Below are 14644 nucleotides of genomic sequence, written 5' to 3'. Positions count from 1 at the left end.
ACCATACAGCACACATTAGCAACTACCTAATCACACAAAACACAATAGCAAACACCCTAGCAACTACCTAGAAATCACACAAACCACCTTAGCAACTACCTACTAACCAGATAAAACACCCTAACAACCACATAGAACACCTTAGCAACTACCTAGTAACCATACAAACTGTTTAGCAACTACCTAGCAACCATACTGCACACAATATCAACCACAAACAGCATTGCAACTACTTTGAAATCACACACACAAACCAACCTCGCAACTACCTACTAACCACATAAAACACCCCGTAGCAACCACATATAACACCCTAGCAACTACCTAGCAACCATACAAACTCTTTTAGCAACTACCTACCAATCAAACAGAACACCTTGGCAACCACACAAACACCCTAGCAAATACCTAAAAAAAACACATAGAACACCCTGGAAACTACCTACTAACCACACAAAACACCTTAGCAACCACACAAGCAACCTAGCTACGACACAAATCAACCAAGCAACCACATAGAACACCATAACAACTACCTAGTAACCATACAAACTCTTTAGCACCTATCTAGAAACCATACAGTGCACACACTAGCAACTATCTAACAACCACACAGAACACCCTGGTAACTGCATAGCAACCACACAAAACACCTAGGGTGTTTTGTGTGGTTGCTATGCAGTTACCAGGGTGTTCTACCTAGCAACTACCTAGCAACCACACAGAACACCCTGGTAACTACTTAGTAACCACACAGAACACCCTAGCAACTACCTAGCAACCACACAGCACACCCTAGTAACTATCTACTAACTGCACAGAATACCCTAGCAGCTACGTTGCAACTGTATAAAACCCTAGCACCTACCTAACAGCCACACAAAACACACTAGCAACTACCTGGCAACCACACAGAACACCCTGGTAACTGCATAGCAACCATACAAAACACCCTAGCAACCACACAGAGAATACCCTAGCAGCTATGGAGCAACAATACAAAACCCTAGCAACTAACAGCCATACAAATCACACTAACAACTACTTAGCAACCACACAGAACACCCTAGCAACTACCTGGCAATCACACAAAACACCCTAGCAACCACACAGAGAATACCCTAGCAGCTACAGAGCAACAATACAAAAACCTTGCAACTAACAGCCATACAAATCACACTAGCAACTACTTAGCAACCACACAGAACACCCTAGCAACTACCTGGCAACCTCACAAAACACCCTAGCAACCACAAACAGAATACCCTAGCAACTACGGAGCAACAATACAAAACCCTAGCAACTAACAGCCATAGAAATCACACTAGCAACTTCTTAGCAACCACACAGAACACCCTAGCAACTACCTGGCAACCACACAGAATACCCTAGCAGCTACGGAGCAACAATACAAAACCCTTGCAACTAACAGCAATATAAAGTACACTAGCGACTACTTAGTAACCACACAGAACACCCTGGTAACTGCATAGCAACAACACAAAACACCCTAGCAACCACACAGAACACCCTAGCAGCTACCTGACAACTACACAGAACACCATGGCAACTGCATAGTAACACCTCAGCATGGCAGGATTGTGGTGAATATCTCCATTTACATTGTCTGATACAGTCATGCTGTTGGATATTTTGCGCTCGTACAAAGAAAGGTTAAAAGGAAACCCTGAGTATCACATGACATGCAGCTTTGGTGTGCGATCGGCCAGTTTGGTTCCACCTGAGTTGATCCGGTTCTTTGTGAAACCGCCTTCACTTCAGCGCTCCACAGGCATGTGATTGAGATCTGGCATGCCAACAGAAAGCTGTTGTTGTTCGGCTGAGACAGGAATGTGTGTGTGTGTGTGTGTGTGTGTGTGTGTGTGTGTGTGTGTGTGTGTGTGTGTGTGTGTGTGTGTGTGTGTGTGTGTGTGTGAAGTGACGCAGCTCGGCACAAGTCGCACCTGACCTCCACGCATGTGCTGCACCTCTATTGTTCTGTCCAACCCCTGTGCACTTAAGCATGGAAACGGCCTTCAGACGGCAATCACTTGAAACAACAGAGGAAAGACGTGAGAGGGCTTGTGTGGCGGATACAGATGGACGCAGCCAGTGTGATAAGAAATTGTTCTGGTTAGCTGTTAACTGAATAGAGGCGCTAATATCAGATTGATGCATTAATGTTTCGGAAATCTGTGCTTTAGGACGGAGCAACGGAGGCCAGACGGTCACAAAGATGGAGAACATGAGTGAAAGCCAGTCCAAAACCACCTCACTTACACCGGTCAAGAGGTATTAAACTCCTTCATTAAGCATTATGTGATTAAAGCCATCCAGTTCTTGAACAGCAAACATGATTTTCTTCCTCAAAACACTCTAAAATGAGATCTCATTTCTTTCTCATATAGCCTCTTCCACTCAGTAATCGCAGTAAATTACCAGAATGACTTTACCGGTAAATACTAGGGGTGTCACATTTTTGGGGTCACGGTTCAGTACGATTTCGAAAAATGGTCACACTTTAGTTTAGGGTCCAATTCTCACTATTAACTAAGACTTTTGCCTTAATAAACCCCTAATTACTGCTTATTAATAGTTGGTAAGATTGTTAAGTTTAGGTATTGGGTAGGATTATGGGATGTAGAATATGGTCATGCAGAATAAGGCAATAATATGTGCTTTATAAGCACTAATATACAGCCAGTGTCAAGTCAAGTCACCTTTATTGTCCAGCTTAAATAAATTCAGTATTGATTCATTCTGCTGTAAAAAAAAATTAGTAGTTATTAGTTTAGGTAATTTACCTATATATCAGCACTGGAAAAAAACAGTGATGTCATCGTCCAGCTCAGTTCTGTTCGCATACAATGGTGTCAATGCAGGCAGATCAAAAACATTGTTGAATATCAAGTGTCCCCAACTAAGCAAGCCAAGGTATCCTAGTAAAATGCATGCTAATAAGCAACTAGTGAGAATTTTAGGAGAGACAAAGTTGATACATCAATGAGACATTAATTGAGAACTTCATTAAAGCTGCAGTCTGTAACTTTTTTTGTTTAAAAATGATCCAAAATCAATTTTTGAGCTAGTTCATAACCAGCCAGTGTTCAAAACTATCTCCTTATCTTAGCTCGATTCAACACGGTACACGGTAAGCTTGTAATAATGTTTTATAATAAGAGCGACCTGGTGGATTTCCAGGGGAAATTCGAGCATGCAGCAGTTCGTCTGTGCGTCATTACATCACGTCCGTAAACAGAAAAAAGGAGTCCAGGCAAGTTGGTTGTTCTCACAGCAGCTGAAATAATTAAACGTCAATCTGACACTGACAATCATCATTGACAACTGGAGATTCACCTGTAGTCAAAAAGCAAAAGACTTTGGACTGTGGAGTGGCTACAGAAATGTAAATCTACAGGTAACGCTAATATAAACTATATACACATAGCGAATCGGCCACATTCATTTACATGATATACTGATTCATGAACTAGGGAGCTGACTGAGACGCAGGATAGTCATCATCATTGGCAGCACGATTTATTGTAGGCCTAATGCTTTTTTTCTCAGTTGGTCAGAACAAAAGTGGCAGAAACTACAGCTTTAAATATCTTATGATTTTCTTTCTTAGAATGTTTTGACTTGTTTTCCATTACAAATGTCTAAACATTCTTAAGTCAAGGTATATTTACCCTGTCATTTTGCTTTTTGACACAGTAGTCTATAATATGAAAATGTATAGAAGCTCAGATCATTTGATCCTTGGAGAATGTGATGAGAAATGTTTATGTTATTGAACATAATGTTATTGAAATATGAAACTCTAGAGGAGATCCATGTGTGTTTCTCAGTAGAAACATCTGAGAAGCAGAGATTCTGTACAGTCTCCATTTGCTCTATCGTTGATGTCTCTATGATCTCATTTTAGAGTGATTTTCCTACAGGATTCTATGAAATAGTAAAACACAAGCAGCAACAGTCAACATCATGTTTCATTATATTTTTCCAAAGTCCCAAAGTAAATACAGACAGCACTTCAGACCAGCAGAACAAGCCCAATGCACCATGGGAGGAAGACGCCCCGCAAAGGTACAGTACTAAGATCATGTGTTCAAAAATTAATAACTATATACAGTATATATATTTATTTTAGAATTATTTGTATACTATTAGTATTTATTCATATTTTAAATTAGCTTTTATTTGTATATTTTTATTTGTTTTTATATTTATTTCTGTTTATCTTTAATTTATTTTATTTCAGTTTTAGTTTTAGGAATTTTAGTTTCTACTTAAACTTATTTCAGTTTCTAATTTCTAATTTTCATTTAAGTTTTCAAGTTTGTTTTTGATCTAATATTCATATTTTATTTTATTTCAACTTTTTTTAGTTTTAGTTTAATAGTAACACTAGTGTTATTTTATTTTTTATGTGTTCATATTTTGAATCAGCTTTTATTTTTATATTTTTAGTTTTCATGTTAATTTTAGTAATATCAATGTGCTTGTCATTTTATTTTTTTAGTTTTTAAATATTGCTATTTCGGTTAGTTTTAGTTATAGTTTTTAATCTTAGTGCTTCAGCTTAAACTTCTTTCAGTATTTTGCCAAGGCAACATTTCTAATTTTCATTTAGTTTTTCAATTTTAATTTATTGATAATAACCCTGAATAACACTTATTCATATTCATGTCCTGTGGTGTTTGAAGGTGTTCGATGTAATGTTTTTTATGTTCATTCTTGTCCTCTCTAAGCTGTCCCTTCTTTGTTTTCCCTCAGCGGCCTGTACAACTCGGCCAGTGAGCGGAACAAATCTCCCAAATTCCCAAAAGCTCACAGACGTTCACCCTCAGGAGGCAGCGAGAACGAGACATCTCACTCGGCCCGCCGCAGGTGTGTGCTCAAGGGTGCACCATATTGTGTTTGCATGCATTTTGTTTCTTCATTAAGACTCATTTATGACCTTAGCTGTGTTTGAAATTGCCCCCTATACCCTCATTCACTATTCCCTACATTACTTCACTTATAAAGTTCACTTGAAGGAGTGAATGAAAACGAGTGAGTGAATTCGTTAACTGAAAGGGCTGCCGCTTTTGCATAGTTTGTACTTGCTGATTAATAATCATTTGAAACTTGATATTACTCTGTACCCACATTGGACCAGCGGTTTGGAAAAAAGATGGATGATTCAACTGCGGGCACCATCTTCTGGTCAAATGCAGGGATTCATTCGACGCGCGACTCTCACAGTGCATTATGGGTATTCTCTAGCTGTTGAGTCTATATCGGTTGTACACTCATAATTGCGGTGCATTATAGGATTGAATGAGTGCACTCGATAACGTCCACTATGGTTTCGGACACCACTACAAATTTCTGTCCCCTTAAATAGTGCACTATTTAAGGGTATGGGGGCGATTTCAGACACAGCCCTCGAGTCTTAAAGTCCCACCGAAGTGCCTTAAAATGCGCAGCATTATTCAATTTGTTGATGTAATTTCCACTGAAACAGGAAGACGGGGGGGACATTTCGAACAGCTCCTGCCCTTTTTTATATCACAGCTCAGCCAGAGCTGTTGAACTTGGTAAAGCCTCAGTTTCCTCCTAATCTCCTCCATATCGCTTTAAAATATAGTATTCTGTGCAGAATTCGCATGGGTATTCGTCGTCTCACGCATATGATCCGCTCTGTCGTGTCTCTGTACCGGAGCAGACTGTGCTCGCGCTGCAGTGGTTCATGTGACACTAACGTGAAACCAGACTTCATTCGCCCCAGTGGAAAGCATATTTACACTGTCTTAATCGTTCCCTATCCCCTATATAGTGCACTATGTGCGATTCACCATATGTGAACAAGTGACCGATTTCAGCCGCAGCTTCAGTATCTATTATTATGTAGGGGGCGGGGCGCTTCAGATTCTAGAGCACATTTGATTGGACAGAATATATGATGTGAAGCTGAAGTGCAGAGTGATGTCATCAAAATCTTTTCATTTATCATTTATCCATATTGGCGGAAGTGAGAGACTGTAAGATTTGAACACTTATATCTTCTAAATGCGATTTTTGACATTGTTTTGGAGCACAAATAGCTTATAGATAACATTAAGACTAACATATTCATACTAAAAGCCAAAAATCTTACATTTTGATTTCATGGTGTCTTTAATGCAGTTTGAGCACCAGAGAGTCAACACTGAATCTGAATCCAGATGCATTTGCTCCCTCTAGTGGAAATAAACTGGAACAAACGTCCTTTGTTACTTCTTATTTGTACTAAGAAGCCCAACACAAAGAGTTGGATCAGAATAAAAATGTCTTGATTTACTTTAGTCCTTTTAATAATTGATAACACACTGAATATCTACAGTAGTTATAAAAGGTTTTTGGCATCATATAAACATGATTTGATATTTCTAGAATGATTCTTTTCCAGCTAAAGTCTCATTGTCTGGCAGTAAAGGAGCTGAAAGTTACTCTAGCATCAATAAGACGTGAGTGTCGCCGCAGGCGAGGAACTGATGAAAGAATGGCTGAGAATAAATAAATACTGATAAATCCTCAAAGCATCGCTGGCGTTTGTGTGTGTGTGTCTGTCAGAGATGATGAAACAGTCAGTGTTTCTCTTTAAACGCCCTTCCTTGTGTTTTGTTTCGACAGGAGAGGCCAAACCGCTGACGACCCACAGGCCAACAAACAGCACAGGAGGAGGTTCGCTTTTATTCATTTGCTCCTTTAGATTTTAACAGATTCACAACTAATATAATATTACAAAAAGGAAACAATCAGTGTTTGGTGTCTCACAGTTCTTTGTTTTTCTAATATATGCTTTTCAAGACAAGTTTGTCAAGTTTGCTGTTTTTAAGTAGGACCAGACACTTTTTTTTTTTTTTTTTTTTGAGGCAAAATCTGCAGAATGGATTGTGTTAAACAGCTGAGTGTGCTTCACTCTTTTGGGAACTGAAAGCACAATCAGATTAACCAACATGTTTAATAAATGTACATATATAGGTCCAACTTGAATAGATAGCTCCCATTCATCTAACAATCGGTCCAATGAACCTGCCCATTTAGGCTTTCCAACATCAAAGTTTGTTCACCAACATTAGCTTCTAGTCCCACATATTATGTGTGGAATATATATATATGTATATATATTGAACTAGATGTTCCATATAGAACTAGAACTTGATGCTCCAAATTAGATGTTCTTATATAGTAGTATACTTATACTTCATACCATTATTTCTTGTAAATTGTGGGCTGTGATTTTTATTTGATTGATTTGTGATTACTATTTTTTGTTTTGTTTTGTTTTTGCAAAACTGATGTTGATTAATATTCTAGAAATATTCAGGAACGTGTGTCCCTCTTTCATTCTGTCCTGTCACCTTTTGACCCCTTTAGGTCACGTTCCCGTGGCAACACCAGCAGTGGCAGTGAATCTGAGAATTCCAACAGGGAACATCGTAAAAAAAGAAACCGGTGTGTGATTCCACTGAGCTTTCGGGACAATAAAAAGGCACAGGGCTGCTGTGTGAGATATATGCATATTATAAATGATGTCATTTAATGGTCCTAAATGATTGCAGGAAATTGGGAAAATCTTTGGGAAAAGCAGAAAATCTTTTCAGTTTGAAATAAAGCATGAATATCAATGCAATCACTAGTAAAACTCTATAGAAAATATGGATGTGCACTGCAGATCCCGTCAGGAGAACGAGATGGTGGATTCTGGTCCGCAGTGGGAGGTTGTGCTGCGCAGACAGAAAGAAAAAACACAGAACGATCCGAACCATCGGCGCTCACGACACCGCTCACGATCGTAAGCATGAAATTATTAACCCTGTTAACCCTGATCATTTATTTAAATGGAAAGGTTATTGAACCTTTAGACACATTATTAAAAAAAAAATCTTTAAAAAAAAGGATTGCATATGTGTAATTTGTCGAGTATCATATTTGATACATAAGGCTTTTATGGTATAATATAGTGAGAATATGGAGGAAAGAGACTCAATTTGGTGCAGTTGCTGATATTTATATGTCTAAAAAGTCAGATGAAATTCTGAAAGTTTGTAATGTAAATCAATGAGATCTTTATAACTGTGTATAACAGACTACATACATAAAATGCATATAAATATCTTTATTTTCACTCTATATCTTTCAGTCATATGTCTTGGTAATATGTTTAAATGCTTATATTTATGATCAAAGCTCTTTCAAAGTATTTTTAAAACATATAATGCAATGTAATGCAACTATTATATGCAATTCAACCGATGAATCATATTTGATATTCACATTTTAACAATTTTTCTTTTAAACTTAAGTTGCTGTCCATCTTGAAATATCACTAACAATATAAAAGTTATTCATACATTTACTGTTTAAAAGATTTCACAGCAGAAAGACCCACGTGGACAGTTTTGACCATTTAGAGGCCTTCGAAATGTACATATCAAATATGGTACAGTAGATTTATAGGGATAAATAATACAAAATCTATGACCTATATGACCTATTTTCTTGACGTAGACGAAGTCCTGATGTTCAAGCTAAAGAGCAGCTCTGGAAACACATCCAGTGAGTTTAACGTCACTCTCATCACTAATTAGACAGTGAAAATGAATCTGTGATAAAGCAGAGGAGTCAGTGATGATCATTTTGTGTTTGTGAACAGGAAGGAGCTGGTCGATCCTTCCGGTCTCTCTGAGGAGCAACTAAAGGAGATTCCATATAAGAAAGTGGAGTGAGTCAAATCAAACTGTCCTACGAAAATAATGTGCTAACCTGCAACTGTAATTTGATGGATCCATTTTTACTTGATCTAACCCATAAAAATTACTTCCATTTATATAATTCATTAGGCTGATATTGTCAGATTGCATTTTTTTATTAGTACTTATAAAGCAAATATTAATGCCTTATTCTGCATGACTATATTCTACATCCTTTAATCCTACCCAATACCTAACCTTAACATTACTAACTATTAATAAGCAGTAATTAGGAGTTTATTGAGGTAAAAGTGGTTGTTAATAGTGAGAATTGGACCCTAAACTGAAGTGTGACCAAAATGACAATTTAATTAAGATGAAAGAATTACTTTAATTAATTAAAAAATTATTATTAAATAAAATAATATAAATATATTAAAAATAATTTAGTCGCAGTAACCATTCAAGAGCGAATGGGAAATCATTCTTAATTCATTTATAAATAAAGCTGATTATATAAGGACTTTTGTCCATTTTGTGTTACAGGAAGTGAAACAGTTTGGGTTGACCCAACTGAGCATTCATCTCTTTTACATAGGAAATAAAACATCATAAAACACCAAAAATTTACACAACTAGGGGCCAATTTGCTGCCTCATAAAAAATGAAAACCCCATATTGTTATATTTGATAACACGGTTGCAAACATGTATGCAAAGAATGTTTATTGGACTTTTAAAGTTGGCATCTTCCCTATTGTGACGTATATCCAAGTGAAACAGCTTCTTGATCAAGAATAAATGTAGAGAATTGATTGGATGGATTAGGTTTGCTACTGGTCGATCTTATGTGAGTGACAAGTTGTCCCGCCCTTTTGCGATATTTTGTTTAAATATTACAATGCACATGAATAAAACATAAACATAAAAAAAAAATGTCTGTCAGCATGTCAAAATCCCCAATGCATTACACTGACAATAAGTGTTGATAGAAAGCATGCATTATTCAGCTCACTGAGCCTCTAAAACGGTCCCTGATGAGCCGCATGTAAATCTGATGTTGTGGGATATCAGTCTGATGAATGCTGAGTTTGCATTAACCCGGAAAAGAAGCTTTTAAAGACTAGGGCCCATGTGGCACCGAAGTGCAAACAACTGCATGTATCTCATTTCAGAACACAAGGTGACCCGATCAAGATCCGCCATTCACATTCTCCCAGGAGCTTCCGGCAGTATCGACGCTCCAACTGTTCGGATGGTGAGAGGTCTGTGCTCTCAGAGGTCAAGTAAGTACATCCTGAGTGTGTGGTCAAAAATATTTTTCATATCAAAATCACTGTTCTTCATTTTAAAGAGGACCTACAGTATTTTGCCCTTGATTTTGTATTTTGGGCTCTACTAGAACAGGTTTTCATGCTTGAATGTTCAAAAACATTATTTTGTTGCAGCACCTCTTTTTTCAGTCTGTCAGTAACGCTCTTGCTGCATCCCAATTCGCCTACTTATACAATGCCCTAAAATTATGACTCTTTTTGTGAAGAAAAAGTAGAGTGTAGCTTTGGGACACACTATCACGTCATAAAATAGCATCTTTAACGGTTGCTCTCTGTCGCTTAGTTACACGTATCCTTTCACCATAAACTGGCCTGTCAATCATCTTGTCACAGTTAACATCTTCCACATTTCATTTCATTTCATTTGGAGAGAAATGCAGCAGCACATTGATCTGCAGTCACTGGTTTTTCATGCTGAGACTCTCCTCATATTAATGCATAACAATGCATTTAAAAGTTAATGGCCAAACAATCTTTATAAATGTTTACATTGTTGTTGCAGATGAAATATAACATAGATAGCATTAAATAAATATTTTTTATCAGGTTAAATGTTGATTATTAGTCACTCAAACTTCACTACTTGACCGTCGGTCATGTGTATCCACCATGTTTTGTAGTTTTTTTTTAAACATTCTTACTCGTGTTTGTAGTTCTGAACCAAATCCTCCAAAGCGCAATGGGTTGTGGGCAATATTAGCCTTTATAGTGTGCATGAATCCACACTTCGAAAATCTACCGGAAATTGTAGTCCTTCCGGGGACTTTTGACATATTCCACATACTATGCTTTGGGACACACTTATTTCAATCTCACATACTATTTAGGATGGATTATGTGGACACTGGGGTGCAGGTTATATTTAGTTCCTGTCTCTATGAAGCCCCTCCTGATTGGTCGGCTGGACCAGTGCGTTGTGATTGGTCAACTGCTTCCAACGTGTTTTGGAAATGTAACACCCCTTACCATAACCGCGTCCAGGGTGTTAAAAAAAACAGTAGCTGTATCCGAAATCGCATACTTCCCTACTATAAAACACAGGGCCGGATTGGGACTCATTTTCAGCCCTGGAGTTTCATTCCTTAGACCGGCCCACTTTAATTCACGACTGACTATATTAAAATAATGTAATTAAAACCTCAGTATATAAGTCTGCAATAGTGCACTGTTCTCTACAGCCTTGTAAATAATTGTATTTTTCAAAAATATCTTCAAATACCCATGATAGTACAAATGATAGTACAAAAAAAATGCTAAAATTTGATATAGAGTTATTTTTATAGTTATAATAATGATTTTATAATGTTAACCATTGACTAATTCTCTAGCCATCTAGTGGCTGTAGTTAAAAATTCATGTTATTTTAATTTTAATTTAATTAAGTGTTTGCTTTCCAGTAGATGGCAGTAATCCTCCAATTAACCCAGGCACATTTTTCATGTCTATCACTATGAATTAAACTTAGAAATGTAGATCTTTATTAAAGTGGATTTAACATAAAATGTTGCTATTTTATATAAATGTATATACTTAAATTATTACAAATTGAGGCAAATAAATAACACAAAATACCATCAATCCTACAAAATTGCACAACTTTACAGTAAAATATTAAAGTAGGCTATTACGTTTGTTTAAAAAAAAAAGTTACATGTTACAAAATCACATTTTACTGTCTGGTTATGTAAGCTAGTTGGACAGAAAAATGAATATTGTTGGCCAATGTGTAATAGCATAGCAAGCAACATAACATAAGTGATAGGCCCTATATTTTATTATTTGCCTACTATTATTACAATATGAGTAAGCTGCATACATGCCTTTATCTTTTGCATGTTTTCCCCTCTTCCTTTTATTTTTTTCTTTTGCCTTACCATAATTTAGCGCTGAGTTACTACAATGGAGGCGTTTCAGGGAGTTCAGAAAGAGTGACACTGATATAGAGAATAACTCCTGCTGGAGGGACTTTGCAGAGCTTTTTCATGCTCAAACAGCAACATTACACACTAAAGAACGATGAACATGCAAAAAAGCATAATTAGTCCTCTTTAATGCTCCTTCCTTTCATTCATCTCTGTAGCTCTCGGACTGATCTGGTGCCTCCTCTCCCTGTTACCCGCACTGCAGACGTCCCCGGATCCAGCTCCACCCCTGCGCAGGTCAGACGTCACCTTCTTCATTACTGCAGAGGCCTGTTTAAATATTTAACTAGTGAAAAGTTGCGGTGCTTATTAAAATATTAACCTTTAGAGTCCTATAACCTATAGAATATTCTGTCATTTCTGATGTGTTTCTTTGGGGTTTAAAAGACCATTAATATTCTGCACTGATACTACAGTTCAACTAAATTTCTGAAGGATCATGTGACACTGAAGACTGGAGTCATGATGCTGAAAATTCAGCTTTGCATCACAGGAATAAATTGCATTTCAAAATATATTCAAATAGAACACAGTTCTTTTAAATTGTAATAATATTTCACAATATCACTGTTTTTACTGTATTTTTGATCAAATAAATGCAGCTTTGGTGAGCAGAAGACACTTGACTGTCATGTAACCTGTGCTGTTTAGTCATATAATCAGCGTCAGATGTTTCTCACTGTAATAATGTGTGCCTGTTTTTGTTTTGTTCCTTTCAGAAGACAAAGGGCTCCAAAGACACTCTCTCAGAGAGCTCTGAACAGGACACTAAAGGCACCGCCAAGGTGGTGAAGACCGTACACACATCTCGAGTGAAAGCAGAAACGTGACCGATTTTCACCGTCGACGTGTCGATGACGAGCGGCAGGTTTGCCGGTGAAAATGAAAAGTCAAGCTCTGGTGGAGTCTGTATGGAAACACTGAAGTGATCCAGATACACGGACACCCTCAATGAAAATTCAAGCTACTTTCATCATATTTCATGCCATAAATCGGTTTAATACCACAGTAAAATGTATTTCTTCACTGGTCTAGAGTTTCCTGTGAAATTAGTTTCATTTCCTACTGACAATCAAATGAAGGATGGTGGACCGTTGTATAGCGCACACGACTCAGACTCTTTTCAACACATTTTCGTACAGTATTAAACGTCTGTGAGCTCAAGCAGCATGTGGGAATGGTGGTAAACAGTGCTTCGTATTATTATTATTATTGTTGTTGTTCGTTGTGTCCTCAGATTTTAGAGTCAGCTCTGCTGTAGGAAATGTTGCTGCTGTATTTCTATTTTTGTTTTTGCACAGTAATGTAGACTCTCATTTCTCTTTAACAAAATCACTGTAGTTAAACTGGAAGCTCAAATTCTTGAGTTTTAACAACTTCTTGTCAATAAAGACATTCCATTGCATTGAGACTGGAGTTATTTTACCTGCATGTTACCAGCATGTTGAAGTGACACACTGCAGCCAGTAGAGGGAGGCAAAAAGCTTGGTAAAGATATTAAGTGCAATATTTAGAACAGATAATCATTTTACTGAGGAAATACTATATATGCTCAAGACAGCGGTGCACTTTGCAGTGCTGGGTAGTAACTGATTACATGTAATCTAGATTATGTAATCAGAGTGATTAAAGTGTATTAGGACTATGTTTTAAAATACCTGTAATCGGACTACAGTTCTTTTTTACTGATTACATGTTATTCCACATTTGCACAGGATGATTGGGGGGTAAATTACTTTTATTTTTTTCTTCTGGAAAGTATTTTATGTCGCTTTTGTGGGGCAGTACTAAAAAAAATCTATTTAAATAAAAATAAGAACAATTTCCAATCATCCTGTTCAAAGACTTACACACACTGTTTGTGTTGCCTTGGGCATCAGCAAATGTTTGCAGCTCTTGATCATCCAGGTAGAGACAAGAAAAAGGAAAAAAATTATACAACCGGGTCTTCTAATGGTTTAAATTTCTTTAATGCACCAAGCAGTCTTCTTCCACTTTTTAATTTTAACATTCTTAAAGATTTAGAGTAAATCCAAAATTCTTTCTGAAAAACAGAAAACAATGGCTGAACAGTGAAAATACTGTTCAGTAGAAATTGAATGTGTACATCTTCCATTATTATACCAAAAGTTGTTTAAAAAAAAAAAAAATGAAGAAATCAAATTAATTGTAATTTTAAGCCATTCGTATATGTCAGACCAAAAGTCTCTAAACAGTCAAAAACATATGTACTGTTGTTTAAATTTCAGAATCACAGAAAGTACAATTATTGTGTTCAATATTAAATCTATATCTAAGAAGTTCTAAAGATGGGTAAATATTGATTTTTTTTAAATTGTACTTCCTTAGCTTTGGGAGTATAGGAAAGGAAAGATACAAAGTTCTTAATTTATTAATGTCTTGTCTGTAAACAAACATAATGTGACTTGAACTGTATATATATACAAAAAAAGTTAATCTCAGATTGCTTTTGGTGCAATAAACAATTAGTTTAGTGAATCAAATGTGACCAACCAACACTACAAATATTATGCTGCCCCACCAAGTTTTCAAATGCCCCCCAGTCATGTGATGTCATGAAAATCCGTGATAGATTTTAGTGGAAGTGAGAGACTGTCAAGTCAAGTCAAGTCACCTTTATTTATATAGCGCTTTTTACAATGCAG

General features: G+C 36.8%; 1 protein-coding gene across 1 annotated transcript in view; it reads left to right on the top strand.

Annotated features, from left to right (window-relative positions):
* epb41l4a (erythrocyte membrane protein band 4.1 like 4A) overlaps positions 1-13383 on the top strand; it is a 56292-nt gene extending 42909 nt beyond the window's left edge. The window contains 11 exon segments of the mRNA XM_048181239.1: positions 2205-2292; positions 4012-4089; positions 4780-4893; positions 6661-6711; positions 7408-7485; positions 7706-7825; positions 8542-8589; positions 8687-8755; positions 9898-10008; positions 12137-12215; positions 12698-13383. Of these exon segments, the coding sequence (XP_048037196.1) occupies positions 2205-2292; positions 4012-4089; positions 4780-4893; positions 6661-6711; positions 7408-7485; positions 7706-7825; positions 8542-8589; positions 8687-8755; positions 9898-10008; positions 12137-12215; positions 12698-12808 (947 nt within the window). The 3' untranslated portion in view covers positions 12809-13383.
* Positions 13384-14644: the final 1261 nt, after the last annotated feature.

The sequence above is a fragment of the Megalobrama amblycephala genome, linkage group LG2 (assembly GCF_018812025.1).
Source record: "Megalobrama amblycephala isolate DHTTF-2021 linkage group LG2, ASM1881202v1, whole genome shotgun sequence".
Lineage (NCBI taxonomy): Eukaryota > Metazoa > Chordata > Actinopteri > Cypriniformes > Xenocyprididae > Megalobrama > Megalobrama amblycephala.
Note: the sequence above shows the minus strand (reverse complement) of the source record. Positions and strands in the feature narration are given on the sequence as shown.